The sequence below is a fragment of the Molothrus aeneus genome, chromosome 22 (genome assembly GCF_037042795.1).
Source record: "Molothrus aeneus isolate 106 chromosome 22, BPBGC_Maene_1.0, whole genome shotgun sequence".
Classification (NCBI taxonomy): domain Eukaryota; kingdom Metazoa; phylum Chordata; class Aves; order Passeriformes; family Icteridae; genus Molothrus; species Molothrus aeneus.
The window spans coordinates 5,526,777-5,543,626 of record NC_089667.1 but is presented as its reverse complement, the minus strand read 5'-3'; the positions used below and the strand labels follow the sequence as shown (position 1 = coordinate 5,543,626).

Genomic DNA, 16,850 nt, shown 5'->3' with positions numbered 1-16,850 from the left:
TGTCGGGACAGGGATGTCGGGATGTCGGGATGTCGGGATGTCGGGATGTCGGGATGTTGGGATGCCGGGATGTCGGGATGTAGGGATGTCGGGACAGGGATGTCAGGATGTCGGGACAGGGATGTCGGGATGTCGGGACAGGGATGCTCGTGGTCCAGCCGGTCCCTGCAGGATCGCAGGATATCCCCAGCCCTCCCCCTCAAAAGAAATAAATTGGAGATTTTTGTGGCGTCTCGCTGCAGTTCGTGCTTCCAGGGCCCGTCCCAAGGCTGTGTCCCATAAATCAGGTGCTGCCTGCAGAGCTCATCTCCCTCCAAGAGATGCCTGGAACAGCAGGAGAGGAAGACCACGGTGCCTGCAGTGAGGAGGGGAGTGGATAGGTCATTGGTGACCACAAAGAAAAAAAAAGAGCAGAGTGTTTGATGGTGTCTGGGAGTGGTTTTAGCAGTGATCAGAGTAAAACCAATCCTGCCGTGCCTGATCATCTCATTTCCACAGCAGAAAGAAGTGGTGATGCTGTGATCCATGCTCTGACTTTCATAAGGGTGATGTGTTCTCTCAAAGCTCAGGGCACTCAAGGGGATGGGCTTGGGGAGAAAACCACCTAAATATTCAACTTTTTCCCGCTGTTTCATTGAGCACAAAGTAACAGCCAGAAAAAGCCATTCCCAGCCGTGTGTGGGGCCAGGAGAGGGCACTGGTGCCCTGCCCGTGGCCAGGACAGCATCCCTGCCCAGAGGATGCCCAGGATTCCCGCCCGGCTGGAGATGCCACCGGCAGAGCCCTCCTGGTGGGCTCCGGAGAACGGGAAAAGCGCCAGGAAGAGCAGCGAGAGATGAGAAACTCCTGCTTGGTGAACAAAAGCTGCTCTGATGTGGGGGAAGGAGAGCTCCCGTGGTCGCCAGCCTCTCGAGCTGGCTGGGAGCCACCAGCAAATAAATTCCTGTTTGACGCAGTGAAGAGACCCGATCACGTCAGGCTTCGGGATGGGGAAAACCCAGAGAAAAACACACGAGAAGAGGGCGGCAGCTGCCCAGGAACGCCGCAGGGCTCGGTGGCTGCAGGGGTGGCTGCAGTCCAGGAGCTGCGGGGAGCTGCCCGTGCCAAGCTGGTGCCACCTCGCTGCTTCCTGGAGGCTGAAATCTCATCCCTGCCCTGGAAAGAAATGTCGGGGCGAGCCGGGAAGCCCCAGCTCCCCTCCGGTTTTTCCTCGTTAGGGTTTCATGGAGCTCCTCCGCCCTGTCCCGGGGATGTCCTCGCTGCCCATGCCGCGGGGCCGGGCTGCAGGTGAGGCTGGAGATCCTGCCCGCCCACCCATCCCCTGGGAGAAACCTGTCTGTCCAGGGAGGGAGAGCGGCATGTGGGAACGCCGAGAGCCCTGGAACGTGAATTACCCAGCCGGAGAGAGATGAATGTGCGATAGCTCGTACCTGGCAGCTACTAATCGAGCGTTAACGCTTTCAGCAGCTCGGAACTGTCACACCGGTGTCCCCAGGGCTGCCGGGGTCACCAGGGTGGCACATGGCAGGGACAGGGAGCAGCTCGGTCCCTGTCACAGCTCAGGCTCTGGCCTCTGGCTCTTTCTGCAGAAGAAGCCAGCGTCAGGGGATTTTTTCTTGCCTGGCTTCCCTGGAAGTTGGTCAATCCTGCAGCTTGGAGCAGCAGGGGTGAGGAGGGAGAGGCTGGCTGCCACTTCTCTCCTCTCCTTAGGGGACAGAGATGGAGCACATGTCAGGAGAGCAGCGTCTCTGTGTGCCAGCCTTTATCTTTATTATTTATTATTTATTATTTAACCCTGCTCTTTATCTCCAGCCAACACAGGTTTCTTTGATGTTTTTCACTTTCCTTTTTCATGCTGCTTCACTCAGCGTCGAGGTCCAGCCCAGCCTGAGAGGACACAACACCCCAGGATTACCAGAGTGACCCCAAACCTGTGTTCCTTCACTCACACACCTTCCATGGGGGCAATGCCCACCCAGAGGTGCTTAGGGAGGGTCCAGCCCAGCCTGGGAGGACACAACACCCCAGGATTGCCAGAGTGACCCTCGGAACTGGGGCTGTTCAGCCTGGAGAAGAGGAGGCTCAGAGGTGCCCTTATTGCTCTCTGCACCTTCCTGAAGGGAGGCTGCAGACAGGTGGGGTTGGTCTCTGACAGAACCAGAGCACACAGGCTCAAGCTACGGCAGGGAAGGGATAGGTTGGATATTGGGGAAAAAAAAATCGCTGAAAGAACAATAAAGCACTGGAATGCTCTTCCCAGGGAGGTGCTGGAATCACCATCTCTGGATGTGTTTAAAAACAGACTGGACATGGCACTGGGTGCTATGGTCTGGGTGAGGTGTGAGGGCACAGGTTGGGCTCGATGATCTTGGAGGAACTTCTGTTCCTTCTCTCACCCACCTGCCCTGGGGGCACTGCCCACCCGGAGGAGCTCAGGGCCAATCCAGCCCAGCTTGAGAAGACACAACACCACAGAATGACCCCAAACCTCTGCTTCTTCACTTGCCCACCTTCCCTGGGGGCAATGCCCACCCGGAGGAGCTCAGTGCCCAAAGGGGGGCTCGGGCAGGGCTTTGGGGCAGGTGCTGCGGGTGCTTCCCGAGCTCTGCCGAGGGCGGAGCGCTGCTCTTTCCTTCCTGCCCTCCTTCCCACCCCACCCCGCAGCCTGGCAGCGCTGCAGGGACTCATCCATCCCCCAGTTACTAATATGCAAATGGCAGCGTTTGCATGGGCCTGACGCCAGGCTGCTGGGTGTCAGGGCACCCGAGGGAGCCGGAGGTGGGGCGAGGCGTGGCAGCGCCGCATGCTCACCTGGCCCTGCATGGCAACAGGCAATGGAGCTCTAGGTGCCTTGGGCTGCGGACCCACGGCCGCTTCCAGAGGCAGCGGGTGGCAGAGGAGGGAGGGCAAACTGGCAGCCCCTGGCAACCTGGGGCTGACGGCAGGAGGCTGGGCACACCGCGGATTTCCCCCCGCCGGCAGGATGGTGAACCTGGAGTCCGTGCACGCAGGTAAAGGGCACGGAGCGCAGCGCGGAGCAGCCGGGGCCGTGGGCTCGGGCAGGAAATGGGGTTGATCCCATTCCCGTGACCTTTCCTCGCTCTTTTCCCTCCTCTTCTCTCCCGCCGGGGCGCCTGGTGAGGTGCCCACATTCCTGCCGGGGGATGGATGGATGGATGCTGCCCGGATCTGTTTAGGGGGCTGCCAAGCCATGGCCACAACGTGGGAGCAGCCCCGGTGCTGCCAGGGAGCAGCGCAGAGTGCTGGAAAATGAAACTTTTGGGGTGCCTGGAAAATGAGAATTTAGTGCCTGACCTGTGCGTCCTGTCATCGGGACAGAGCTGGGAGGAGGGAGAAGGGATAAACCCGCGGAGGGATGCGGCAAAGGCGGAGGGAGGTGTGAGAGAGAGATGGGACACGCGATGAAAGGAGAAAAGTTCGTGACAAAGAGGGAGAAGGAGGGAGAAATGAATGAGGAGGGAGCTGAGGGAGGCTGGGTTGAGTCAGGAATGAATGAGCAGCGATACTCAGGCGCTGCTTCCAGGGGGCTGCGCTTCTCACATCCCCCCCGAGCAGCCCCTGCCCTGCAGCGAGCTGGAACAGCAGCAATCTCTGCCTGATGCCCCGGAGCTGTGCTGAGCCCCGGCTCACCCTGCCCGAGCTCCATCGCTGGGCACAGAGCTGCGGGTGATGCTGGAGCTGCAGACCCCGAGAGCCCCGTCCTGCCTGGGGTACAGGCATTTTGGGGTACAGGAGCCACTTTGGAGACTTTTGTCCTGGGCTTTGTGCGGCACAAAACGCTCTGCTGGAGGGGAGGATGCATCCATCACTCTGCCCCATTCCCTGGGTACCCCTGTGGGGCTCCTGCTCCTCAGGGCACACCTGGGGGTTCGTAGCCCACCCAGGAGCCCTGCCTGCCCCTGGGCTCCCAGACAGGCCTGCAGGGCAGGGCAGCAATGCCACCACCTCGGCCAGGCTCAGCGCTGTGACGAGGTGGCCAAAGCCTTGGCTCCACGGCCCCTGCAGGGCTCTGGGATGGCTCTGTGGGCAGCCTGAGTGGGCTGGGGAGCCCTGGCCATGGGGAGAGGCTGCCAAGGAGGGTCTTGGCTCAGGGTGTGAGCCTGACTGGTCGGAGCACCTGCTCTGGGTGTGCTTGGGTCGGTGCCTCTGGGGGATGTGTCCCCTGCAGGCTCCAACCCACACATCCATCCATCCATCCATCCATCCATCCATCCATCCATCCATCCATCCATCCATCCATCCATCATCCATCCATCCATCCATCCATCCATCCATCCATCCAATTCAGGTGGACGCCCCCTCAGCTCTTCCCTTTCCATGGGAATTTTAACTCTTTCCAAACTCGTTGGAGGGGACAAAAAGAAAAGGTAAAAAGCGACCCACCCACCCATCCAGCCACCCAATGCAGCCCTCCAGCCGTCCCCCGGGCTCGTGGGTGACCCTTTCCTCACAGGGACATTCCCCAGCTGGGTCCTGTGCCCTCTGTCAGGGCTGGTGGCATCGCCCCCAGGCTGGGTTTGGAGCTGGGGCTGTGCTCCCACTGCCCCTGATCTGGCACAAAGGCTGCAGCTTCCAGGAGTCCTTTGGAGCCCAGCACAGTGGGTGTGTGGTTTTTTTCACCCCTACACAAAAGCAGTTCAGTTCTGGGGTCCCTGAGCAGCTTTGAGGCCCCTCTGTAACCTTTATGCAGAGCTGAGCTCAGCTTAAACCCCAGTTTTTATCTTGGAGGGTTTTTTTTCCCAACTTTAATGATTTTAAGAGAAGACACAGCCCCCAGGAGGACTCCCATGCCCCTCACAGCCTCCTCTCTGCTGAGACACTTCCCTGCTGGCTGCCACCACCCCCTCCCGGGGCATTTTGGATATTTCACCTCCCTGGATATTTGGAAATTTTGGCTATTCCAGCTCCCTGCAGCCTCCAGAGGGACTCAGGCACCCAAAGCCTCGGGGTGATGCTCCCAGGCAAGCCCAGCTCCCCCTGCTCCAGGAGCAGATTCCCCTTTTCCAGCCATCAGGCTGGCTCACCCAGCGGCCACGGGCAGCTTGGGAAAGGCTTTATTTGCTGACAGCGTTTGTTTCAGCACAAATAGAGATGCAGATATGTCCTGGAGAAGTGTCTGCACGGGCAGAGCTCCTTTGGTCTGGCTGAACCACCCAGCCTGCCCCTGCCCCTGCTCTCTTTGGGAGCTGGGGAAGAGCAGCACATTTTTAATATGGCCCAGGCCACACTGGCGGCTCCTAATAGGGCTGTGGTTTACAGTTAGGCTGTCCTAAGCTGGGTTATTTTTCCCAGAGAGGTTTTATTTCTTTTTTATTTATTTATTTTTATTTTTTTTTTCTCCAAGCCTGATTATCCTGTGTGTATTGCTAAGCTGGCAAAGCTGTGTGGAAGGAGCTGCCCTGTCTGAAGGTGGTTTTTAGGATGGAGCAGGGGTCAAAGCTGGGTTTGCATCGCTCTGGTGGAAGGGCTTTGGGTGTCCATAAAAAGGTTGCAATTAGATTAGAAAACAATTGCTCTGTGTGTCTGCTCCTGGTTCCCAAGGATCTCTTGGAGGGTGCTGCTGCTGCCCTGTCACCCATAGGGACACGAAATCTGTACCCCTGTGGCTACAGATTACAAAAATCCTAAATACAGATACAGAATACAAAATCTACCCTTAACCTTAAACCTCTCAGATCAGCAGGCAGAGCTTTCCTTTTCTTTCTGCTTATTTTTCCCTTTTTATTTTCTTTTTCCCAACAAGATATTCATACTGTAATAACTTGTGCACATTTGTAGGGGATTTGAATCTCACTGAAAATAAAATTCAAGATATTCAAACTGCAATAATTTGTGCACATTTATAGGGGATTTTTTGAATCTCACTGAAAATAAAATTCAACTTATTCAAACTAATAATTTGTGCACATTTATAGGGTTTTTTTTGAATCTCACTGAAAATAAAATTCAAGAGATTCAAACTGTAATAACTTGTGCACATTTACAGGGGGGATTTGAATTTCTCTGAAAATAAAATTCAATATATTCAAACTGTAATAACTTGTGCACATTTATAGGGGGGATTTGAATTTCTCTGAAAATAAAATTCAATATATTCTAACTGTAATAATTTGTGCACATTTATAGGGGTGATTTGAATCTCACTGAAAATAAAATTCAAGAGATTCAAACTGTAATAACTTGTGCACATTTATAGGGGGGGTTTTCGAACCTCGCTGAAAATAAAATTCCTGTGCATGGGAATCCCAGGGCATCTCTTATCTCGCAGCTGCAGGAGGAGGGGATTTACCTGGTGGATAACATGTGATATGCAATCAAGGTGCAGCAGCAATTCCTCCTTCCCTCCCCACCCATCCCAGTTTTTAATGGCAGAGGGGTGTGGGGGTCACTCCTGCAGGAGGGACAGAGATTTTCATGCTCTGTTTTTCTGCCTGTCCTTCCTCAGCTCTGTCTCAGCTGCTCCAGCTCTCTCTCTCTTGGGAATTAAATATTTGCTTTCCCTAATTATATATATATATTTTTTAACAAGCTTTCAAGCTTTCTCACCAAAGGAAGCACCCAAATTTCTGCAGGCTTTTTGATTTTTTTTTTCTTCCTCTATTTTATGAGAACTTGCCTTTTTTTTTTTTTTTTAAATACTTTTTGGCAGCCAGCAAAACTTTGTGCTTTGTAGATTGCCTAAGTTAGGGTCCCTTGGCAGTGGTACAAGACAAGAAGATGTTTATAGCTGATGGTAATTACTCTTCCTGCAGTAGAAATGCTTAGAAGCCCCACTAAACGTTCATGTCTTAATTGCAGAGGGTTTATTTGAAGGGGAAAAAAAAGAAAAATCCCACAACTCTTTTCTCCCTCCTTTTCCCCCCCTTCACTCCTTAATATAATTTGAGGAAAGGAAGTTTCTGAAGTATGTGAAAGTTTCTGTGCTCTGGTATAAAATCCTGATTTTTTTTTTCCTACCTTTATTCATTTGCTGGAGAAAGTTACAGACTTTCAACTTGATCAAAGCTAGGAAATCTTGGCCAGAAAAGCAGATTATCTGCTGTTTGCACACGAGGGCAACTTTGAATATGGGAGAAGAAAACCTGCACACACACACACACACACACACACACAAAGCCCTGCCTGTTTTGGTGGGAGCAAAAGAGGGAAATGGGGATAAAAATCCAACGGGGCCGCTCTCATCTGTTTGGGAATAACAAAAGGTGGATCTGGGGAAGAGGAAAAGGGTTTGCATGGTGCTTTTAGGTGGCTTCCACCTGCCTTCCCTATCCCAGCAAAACCACAGCAAACACTGGCCCAGCTTCCCCGCTGTTGTTATTCCCCCATGCAAATGGGGAGAGTCTGTGGCCGGGATTGGCTGCAGGAAGCACATGCAAATCACTCAAATAATAAAAAATTATCTCCTTTTTTTACCTGTTTTTTTTTTTTTTTTTTATCCCCCGCAACGAGTCTGGAAACAGTTAAAATCCCAGTGCAAAGGGAAAAGCTGAGGGGTGTCCATGTGAATTTGAATAGAGATCCCCTCTTCTCCCACCTCTGTGTCCTTGGCCTCTTTTAATGTGATGTTGACCATTCCCACCTTTTCTTGCAGCTGTCCCCGAAGGAGAAAGTGGCCCCGGGTGTGGTGGCAGTCATCACTTCAAGGGTAAATGACAAATTTCTTGGCCTGGGTGAGGATGGGGGGGAAATGCAGGGCACAACACTTTGGGACAAGGCAGATCTTGGGTGGCTTTTGAGGGTTGTGAACACTTGTAAGTGACAAAAAGAGGAGAAATAAAGTGCAGATAGAGGCAGTGGGAAAAACAAGCTGGGTATGAGCCATCTTGAAGGGCAAGGGAAGGATTTGGGAGAAAGCTGGAGGGATCCCCATCTCTGCAGGTGTAGGAGGTGCTGTCCCAGCCAGAGCACCACAGCAGGTTTGGGAAGCCTGACCAGGGCTGGGGAGCTCCCAGTGCTGAATCCACCCCTTCATCCCGTGGGTGAGGAGGGATGAAAAGGGTGAAAACCCCCCCAGCAAACCGGGGAGGGGGGACAGGAGTGAGGGGGGCTGCAAAGAGCAACAGGAGGGAAAGTGCATCCTCAGAGCTGATGAATATTCCAGCGCCTGGATGTTGAGGAATCAGAAATTTGAAAGTCTGATGGTTTATTATAATTACACACATTCATTTGTGCTGTTTAGTGGAAGCCACATGTGCCTGTTGCCTGGGACTGTGACCTGTTATTAAAATCAGTTGTGCCTCCTTTTCCAGAGATCAAGATGAGCGGGGATGCTGCAGATTCCACAGACACCCGGCACGAGCCTGACCAGGTGGAGCCAGGTAAGGAGGGTCTGGGGCGGCAGGGGCAGGAGAGCAAGGAGAAACAAAAGAAAAAATAACAAAAAAAGGGGAATGTGGGTGCTGGAAGTTTCTTCCCCCGTGCTTTTTCTGGGCTCCTGTTGCTGCTCTTGCAGCCTGGCAGTTGATCAGGAATGTGCTCAGGGCTAGGATTGCGTTGGTATCTTGATCAGCCATGCAAGATCCCTCCTGTGTGACAGCAGCGAATCCCAGAGTGCCTCCCCCATGTGCCCAGCGGGTCTGACATGGAAATTCACTCACAGGGTGCCTCCTCAGTGTCCTCTGTGGGTTTGAGGCTGAAATTCGCTCACAGAGGGCCTGCCCCAGTGTCCCCAGGTCACAGAGTGCCTCTCCAATGTCCTCTGTGGGTCTGACATAGAAATTTGTTCACAGACTGACTCCCCAGTGTCCCCAGGTCACAGAGTGCCTCCCCAATGTCCCCAGCATGTCTGACATGGAATTTTGCTTAGAGAGTGCCTGCCCAATGTCCTCTGTGGGTCTGAGGTGGAAATTCACTCACAGAGTGCCTGCCCAGTGTCCTCAGCAGGCCTGACAGGGAAATTCACTCACAGGGTGCTTCCCCCATGTTCCCCAGCTCAGAGAGTGCCTCCCCAATGTCCCCAGTGGGTTTTGAGTTTGAAATTTGCTCACAGAATGCCTGCCCCATGTCCTCTGTGGGTCTGACAGGGAAATTTGCTCAGAGAGTGCCTCCCCCATGTCCCCAGCAGGTCTGATGTGGAAATTTGCTCACAGAGTGCCTCCCCAACGTCCCCATCAGGTTTGAGTTTGAAATTTGCTCAGAGAGTGCCTGCCCCATGTCCCCAGCAGGTCTGACGTGGAAATTTGCTCAGAGTGCCTCTCCAATGTCCTCGGTGGGTTTGAGGTGGAAATTCACTCACAGAGTGCCTCTCTAATGTCCCCATCAGGTTTGAGTTTGAAATTCGCTCACAGAGTGCCTGCCCCAATGTCCTCAGTGGGTTTGAGGCGGAAATTCACTCACAGGGTGCCTCCCCAGTGGGTCTGATGTGGAATTCAGAAATTCGGAAATTCGCTGCCGCCTGTGCCTCAGCAGTGATGGCTTTGGAACAGCCCCGGTGCACTCAGCTCAGCTCTGTATCCACAGGGTTGTGCCAGGAGCTTTTCCTTAGGGAAAACAGCATTTTCTGGGCTCTGTGTGTGTGTGGAGAAAAATGGGAGGGACTTTGGGAATAACCAAATCCAGTCTGGGAGCTGCAGCAGCAGCGGGTGCAGAGGTGTGGTTGGGTTCTCACCTCACACCTGATGCTGAGCAGGCTCCAGCTCCTCACGGAGCCCCCAAATCCCTCGGATCTGGAAAGCTGAGGCTCAGGGGGATCCTTTGAAGGTGCCAGTGATGCTGTGAGCACTGATTTCTGCCAGGTTTGCCCACCACCAGGTGTAACAGGCACCCGAAAAATCAGGTTTGTGCTTTGGGGCTGCCTGGAGTGAGATTTGGATCGCTGAGATTTGAATCCCATTTACAAGGCCCTGTAATTTCCCAAAGGGCCATGGTCACATCCCTTTGTAGGCAAATGAGCAACACTAAGAAATCATCTTAGCACCCACTAGGTGCAGCAAATTAAGGTTATTAAAAGCTGTGCTGTAGGATTAGAAATCAACACCTTTCAAAGCAAAAACTGCTGGAGAAAATGTAGAGGAACCAAATATTCTCTGAGTAATGAAGAGCCCTAAGCTTGGGCCAGGGGCATGTGGAAGAGCAGGTGAAAACTTTGCATGGAATGATTTTCCTCTTATAAAATTTGAGGGAAAAAAAAGAGATTTTGGCTAAGCAAGAGAACTCCAGGTTTTAAAGGGATTAAAGGGACCAACCTCACTCCTTGATTTAGAAATCCCAATAACTGAGTTATTTGACAAAATCTAAACTAGAGACCAAACCTGGTTCTGTTCACATCCATGAACTCTGACGGACTTTGGCCAGCTCAGCTCCTGCTCAGGGCTCTCGAATCACCCCAAATTTGGGTTTGGGATAAACCAGCACCAAACACATCCCAAACTCCCCAAGCTCCTCCAAAAACCCCTGAGAGCTGTTACAGGCCCTTAAATCAGGAACTGGAACCCCCTGAAATATTTGGTGCTCATTGATGGGGTGGCAGGATTAATCAAGATGAAGGAAAATGGGGATTTAATTCTGGTATTAAATGTAGTGGGAGTCAGAAATGTTAAACCAGAAGCTGGCAGCACATTTGGTTGGATAAAATTTGGATTTTTTGTCAGCTTAAGCATCCCAGACAGCCATTAGTGAGAGCTGCAGTGCCTCTTTCTAATGGTAATTGAGAAAAGAAAGCAGAACAGCGAAGTCAATTTGTTTGAAAATAACAAAAAATATTCACGGCAGCAGCGTTGGTGGCTCAGAGCCTTCAAATCAAGCAGGGAAATCAGGACGAGTAAATCTCCTTCATTTGCAAAGAGCGGCACAAAGAACCTGTTTAAATCGCTTTTTTCTGCTAAGGCTGTCCCCGTGATTTTTTGATTTTTTTCTGAGTATGTCCCAGTGATATTTTGATTTTTAATTTTTTTTCTGAGGCTGTTCCAGTGATTTTTTAATTTTTTAATTTTTTTTTCTGAGTCTGTCCCGGTGATTTTTTTTATTTTTTGATATTTTTTTCTTAGGCTGTCCCAGTGATGATTTTTTTTTTCCCCTGAGGCTGTCACAATGATTTTTTAAATATTTTTTGATATTTTTTGTTTTTTTTTTCCCTGAGGCTGTCCCAGTGATTTTTTTTATAATTTTGATTTTTTTTTTCTGATGCTGTCACAGTGATTTTTTAATTTGTTTTACTTTTTTCTTAGGCTGTCCCAGTTATGATTTTTTTCTTTTCCCCTGAAGCTGTCCCAATGATTTTTTTTTTTATAATTTTGATTTTTTTTTTCCTGAGGCTGTCCTGATGATTTTTTAATATTTTTTTTATTTTTTTCTGAGGCCGTCCTGATGATTTTTTAATATTTTTTTATTTTTTCTGAGGCCGTCCTGATGATTATTTAATATTTTTTTTATTTTTTCTGAGGCCGTCCTGATGATTTTTTAATATTTTTAAAATTTTTTCTGAGATTGTCCTGATGATTTTTTAATATTTTTTAAATTTTTTCTCAGGCTGTCCTGATGATTATTTAATATTTTTTTAATTTTTTCTCAGGCTGTCACAGTGATTATTTAATATTTTTTTTATTTTTTCTGAGGCCGTCCTGGTGATTATTTAATATTTTTTAATTTTTTCTCAGGCTGTCCTGATGATTATTTAATATTTTTTTTATTTTTTCTCAGGCTGTCCTGGTGATTTTTTAATATTTTTTTTTATTTTTTCTCAGGCTGTCACAGTGATTTTTTTTATAATTTTGATTTCTTTTTTTCTGAGGCCGTCCTGATGATTATTTAATATTTTTTTTATTTTTTTCTGAGGCCGTCCCAGTGATTTTTTTTTTGATCTGCTCCGGTTCCTTTGGGGAATGAGACCCTGCAGAGTGCTGGGCTGTCCTTTGGGTCCTGCTGAGGTTGTCACCCTTGGGGACCCCTTGCAGGACCCTCGGGGGGTGGCAGCACCCGTCCCCCACCTGTGCAAGGTGCAGCTCAGGTATTTCCCCCAACCCTTCCCCGCGCTGTTTTCTCAGCCCTTTCTGTTTATAAACAACAAAGCTCCCTTTGTGCCGAGCTTCCCGGGAAGTTTTTGCGCTCCTTTGCAGGCATTGTTGGAGGAATATTTACTAATAATGTTGTGTTTGGGTTCCCTGCTTCATGTGGGAAAAGGCTCAGAGTGGTTGCTGATGACTCATTAATTGAATTTCCCATTTCCTACCAAATTGAGCCAATCCACACAGCTCATTCCCCCTCAAAAAAAAGGAGAGGTCTCTTACCAAATTAATATTACACCTAGAAATCCTCCTAGGTGCAGATATCCAAAGGCTTTTCATCACCAAAAGATGCAGGATGGCTCCAAGAACTTGAATAAGAAAAAAAAAGAAAAATTAAGGAATTAAGTACCAAAATGCTTTTGTAGACCAAGCCCTTGATCTAAAACTGAAGCCTAAAGATCTGATGGGAAGTGGCAGGAGCAGAGGCATAATCTCATCCTTTCATATCCCTGCCAATTCCAGGCTTAGAAGGAGAGAAAAAAAACAAAAAAAAAAGGGTAATTTGGGGCATTGTTCTACTTTGAAAGTGTTTGAAATAATTGTGGGGGCTTTTCTTTCCACATCAATTCCACAGAAAATATTTCAGGGCTTTTAAAAATGATATTTTCCAGAAGCTTGTGTTTTTTTGATCCCAAATCTACTGCTTACAATGAAATTTTGTCATTTTACAAACTATTATTTAAAAAATATAATTTCTAAGGCTTCTCACTGCCCAGCCCTGTGAATATTAATCCCCCCCCCCTTAACTTCAGCTCTGAAATTTTAAATCATTAATCATTTTTAATAATTTTTAATCATTTATTCAGAGAATTATCCCTCTGCTTTTAGGGTGCTTTTCCCCTTTCCCTGCCTGATTCCAAGCCTTGCCACTGGGGCTGTTTCAGAGCTTTTAAAGAAAGAAAAGATTTTATTTTCCAGAAATTTGTTGGGTTTTGATCCCAAATCTACCGGTTACAGTGAAATTATGCCATTTTACAAACTATTATTTTAAAATATACAATTTCTAAGGGTTCTCACTGCCCAGCCCTGTGAATATTAATTTACTTCAGTTCTGAATTTTTTAAATCACACGTGCAAAGGGGAACCAGCTGCCCCAGCAAGGGTTGGTTCCCCTTCCCCATCACGCCAGGGATGTGGGGCAGGCTGAGCAGGGATTACCCCTCTGCTTTCAGGCTTCTTTCCCTTTGCCTGATTCCAAGCCGTGTCACTGGGGCTGTTTCAGGGCTTTTTAAAAAAAAGAAAAGATTTTATTTTCCAGAAATTTGTGGTTTTTGGATCCCAGATCTACCAGTTACAGTGAAATTTTGCCATTTTAGAAACTATTCTTTTCAAAAATATAATTTCTAAGGCTTCTCACTGCCCAATTATTAATCCTCCCTTAACTTCAGCTCTGAATTTTTTTCATCATATGTGAAAGGGGGAACCAGTTGCTCCAACAAGGGTTGGTTTCCCGTCCCCATCACGCCAGGGATGTGGGGCAGGCTGAGCAGGGATTACCCCTCTGCTTTCAGGCTCCTTTTCCCCTTTCCCTGCCTCATTCCAAGCCTTGGCACCGGGGCTGAGCCTCCATGGGGGGTAACGAAGAGCAGCGAGTTTTCTGCTTGGCCGGGAGCTCTTTTCATCTTTTTTTTTTCTTTTTTTTTTCTTTTTTTTTTTTTTTTTTTCCAACTGATGAAAGCCATGCCAGCGAGCTCTGCTGATTTTTTTGATGGGAACTGTGGGGGCTTGGCAGTGCCGAGTGTCGCCCCTGGTCCTGCAGCCCCGGGGCAGAGATCTCCCCCTTCTTGTGGTTTATCTAAGCCCTGATATCTGATGCAACAGAACGCTGAGGTGGGACTTGCCCCTGTCTGTCTGTTTGTTTGTGTCAGACACTTGTTCCCCGGTTATCTCCTCCATCAAAACAGGTTACACCAAGCAGAGCTACTTCCCTTTGATTTCATCTGTTGAGGCTATGGGGGGGAAGCCAAAGCTTTTACAAAAAGGGCGATAGGGAAGCGCTTCAAACACAACCACGGGGAAGGGAATAGCTGCAGGCAGCCCCAGCATCTTCCCTCCCCACCCTGTAACCCCAGGAGCTGGGCTCTGCCAGCAGGGCTGGCTGTGCTGGGCACCCCAGCTCTGGGGGGATGTGGGGTGCCCTGTGGGACACATATGGGGAGGGGCTGGGTGGCTCCTGGGGTGCCTTGGGAAGGCAGAGTTAAGGAATAAAGCAGGGATTTGTGAAAAGGATCTCCTCAATGGATGCACCTTGGGCAGCACAAGAGCCCAGCCAGGGCTGCACCCAAGATGAACCAAAATGGTCACAAAATGAACCCAAGATGAACCCAAATGGTCACAAAATGAACCCAAAATGGTGACAAAATGAGCCCAAGATGAACCAAAATGGTCCCAAAATGAACCCAAGATGAACCAAAATGGTCCCAAAACGCACGAGCGCTCCCGGGGTCTCTCCCTTGGATCAGTTCTGCTCCATTTGCACCTTGCAGTTCATTGTCCCATTCCAGCTCCAGCCCATGCAGTCCCATCCTTGTTTTTCTCTCTCCAGCCCACGGTGTTTGTGCTCCTGGGCTGAGATTTGGATCATTTGTCCTTGGTGCCCAGCTGGAGCAGGAATTGTTTTGTCTCCCTGCTCTGTGCCCAGAGCCCAGCATCCCCTGATGTGAACCCAACCCACACACTAAAGCAGAATCTGAGAAATAGAAAAGCTGAAACCTGAGGCATCACCTGGGATGAGGGGAGTTGCTGTGTCAAAGGAAATACAGGTTGGATATCAGGAAAAAGTTTTTTCCAGAAAGGGTGATAAAGTTCTGGAATGTTCTGCCCAGGGAGGTGGTGGAGTCCCCATCCCTGGGTGTGTTTAACAAAGCCTGGATGTGGCTCTGGGTGCCAGGGTTGAGTTGAGGGGTTGGGGCTGGGTTGGACTCCATGGTCTTGAAGGTCTCTTCCAACCTGGTCATTCTGTGAATTTCTGTGAATTTCTGTGAATTTCTGTGAATTCTGTGAATTCTGTGGCTGAGCCTGGGAGCTGGAGGGGAAGGGCATGGGGACAGAAAGGTGCTGGGTGGATTGGTGGAGCTCTGGGCTCTTGGTGGCAGCCTGGGTAACTTTTCTGAGTGCTTTAGGATCACAGAATGTCCTGAGCTGGGAGGGACGCCCAGGATCATCCAGTGCAGCTCCTGGCCCTGCTCAGACACCCCAAAACCCCTGGCAGCGCTGTCCAAACCCTCCTGGAGCTCTGGCAGCCTCAGGGCTGTGCCCATTCCCTGGGGAGCCTGGGCAGTGCCAGCACCCTCTGGGGGAAGAACCTTTCCCTGAGATCCATCCCAAATCCCCCTGGCACAGCTCCAGCCGTGCCCTGGGTCACAGGGAGCAGAGGTTGGAGCTGCCCTGCAGAGCTGTGAGTTCTGCCCTCAGCCTCCCTGCAGAGAGCCCCCATGCAGGTATCCTCGTGGGAATATGAGAGACAGCCCCCTTTAAACCTCCAGAAAATCAAGCCTTCCAAAGGATGGATTCTTCCAGAGGATGGATTCTTCTAAGGATGGATCCTTCTAAGGATGGGTCTTTCCAAAGGATGGACTCTTCCAAAGGATGGATCCTTCCAAAGGATGGATCCTTCCAGAGGACTGATCCTTCCAAAGGATGGATCCTTCCAGAGGATGGATCCTTCCAGAGGATGGATTCTTCCAGAGGATGGATCCTTCTAAGGACGAATCTTTCCAAAGGATGAATCTTTCCAAAGGATGGATGCCTCCAGAGGATGGATCCTTCCAAACGATTGATCCTTCCAGAGGATGGCTCCTTCCAAAGGATGGATCCTCCCAAAGGATGGATATTTCCAAAGGATGGCTCCTTCCAAAGGATGGATCCCTCCAGAGGATGAATCCTTCCAAAAGGATCCTTCCAAAGGATGGCTCCTTCCAAAGGATGGCTCCTTCCAAGGATGGCTCCTTCCAAAGGATGGATCATGCTGGGATAAGGTTTGGAGGTCCCAGCCCCTGTGTCAGCCCTAGCTCAGGTGAGGGATGGCAGGTTGGGCTGCTCAGCCCGTGCTGTCTCCCACCTTGGCTGGGTTTTTTTTGTTATTTTTATTTCTTTCTGGGAGCTTTTATTCCTCCTGCCTTTTGTAGTTCCCTCCTCAGCCCGGGCTGGAAGCAGCTTGCCAGGCCAAAGTCTTTTGAGGAAACTTGGCCTCTCCCAGCCCCACGCTGAGCTCAGGGCTGGGCTACGCCTTTGCTCCCCAAGGCTGGCTCTCCCTCTCCCTCGTGAAACTTTCCTCAAAGCCTCCAGGATTCCTCTGCTCTCTTCCCCCTGCAGCCATGCACAGCCCCAGGACAAGTCCCTGGCAAATGAAAGCTGCAGCAGTTGGGCTGGAAACAGCTGGTTGCCATGGCAATTGGGGCTGCTGGGGATTTGCATAGGGCTGGTGATTTTCATAGCACAGCCACATTTAAGGCAAGCAGGAGAAATTTCCATATTCCCAGCTCCAAGTCAGTTGGGGCGTGGGGGAGGCCAGGAGGGGGATATTTGAAATTCAAATGAAGGTGATTAGGGTTTGAGGTTGGGTTATTTTATTTTATTTTTTTTTTCTTAAACATCCCATTATGGAAGAGGATAAAAAAGGATGGGGAGGGGAAAGGGGAACAAAAGGCTGGTTTGACTTGAATTAGAGGGGCAAAGGAAGAGCTGGTCTGATCTGCCTCTTGCCTCTGGTCTAGGAGAAGAGACTTGCCCTCTCCCAGCACCTGCAGGTGAAATGTTTTCCGTGGGAACAACTGCTGCCCTCGGGTTTCCTTCTGGAAGGTGCCCAAGTCTCCCACACTGGCTGTC

General features: G+C 50.0%; 1 protein-coding gene across 1 annotated transcript in view; it reads left to right on the top strand.

The window, feature by feature from the left end:
* Positions 1 to 2,727: 2,727 nt before the first annotated feature.
* Positions 2,728 to 16,850, top strand: part of POU2F3 (POU class 2 homeobox 3) — a 48,290-nt gene continuing 34,167 nt past the window's right edge. Inside the window, 4 exon segments of the mRNA XM_066564497.1 lie at positions 2,728 to 2,798; positions 2,800 to 3,011; positions 7,613 to 7,666; positions 8,271 to 8,339. Coding sequence (XP_066420594.1) covers positions 2,728 to 2,798; positions 2,800 to 3,011; positions 7,613 to 7,666; positions 8,271 to 8,339 — 406 coding nt within the window.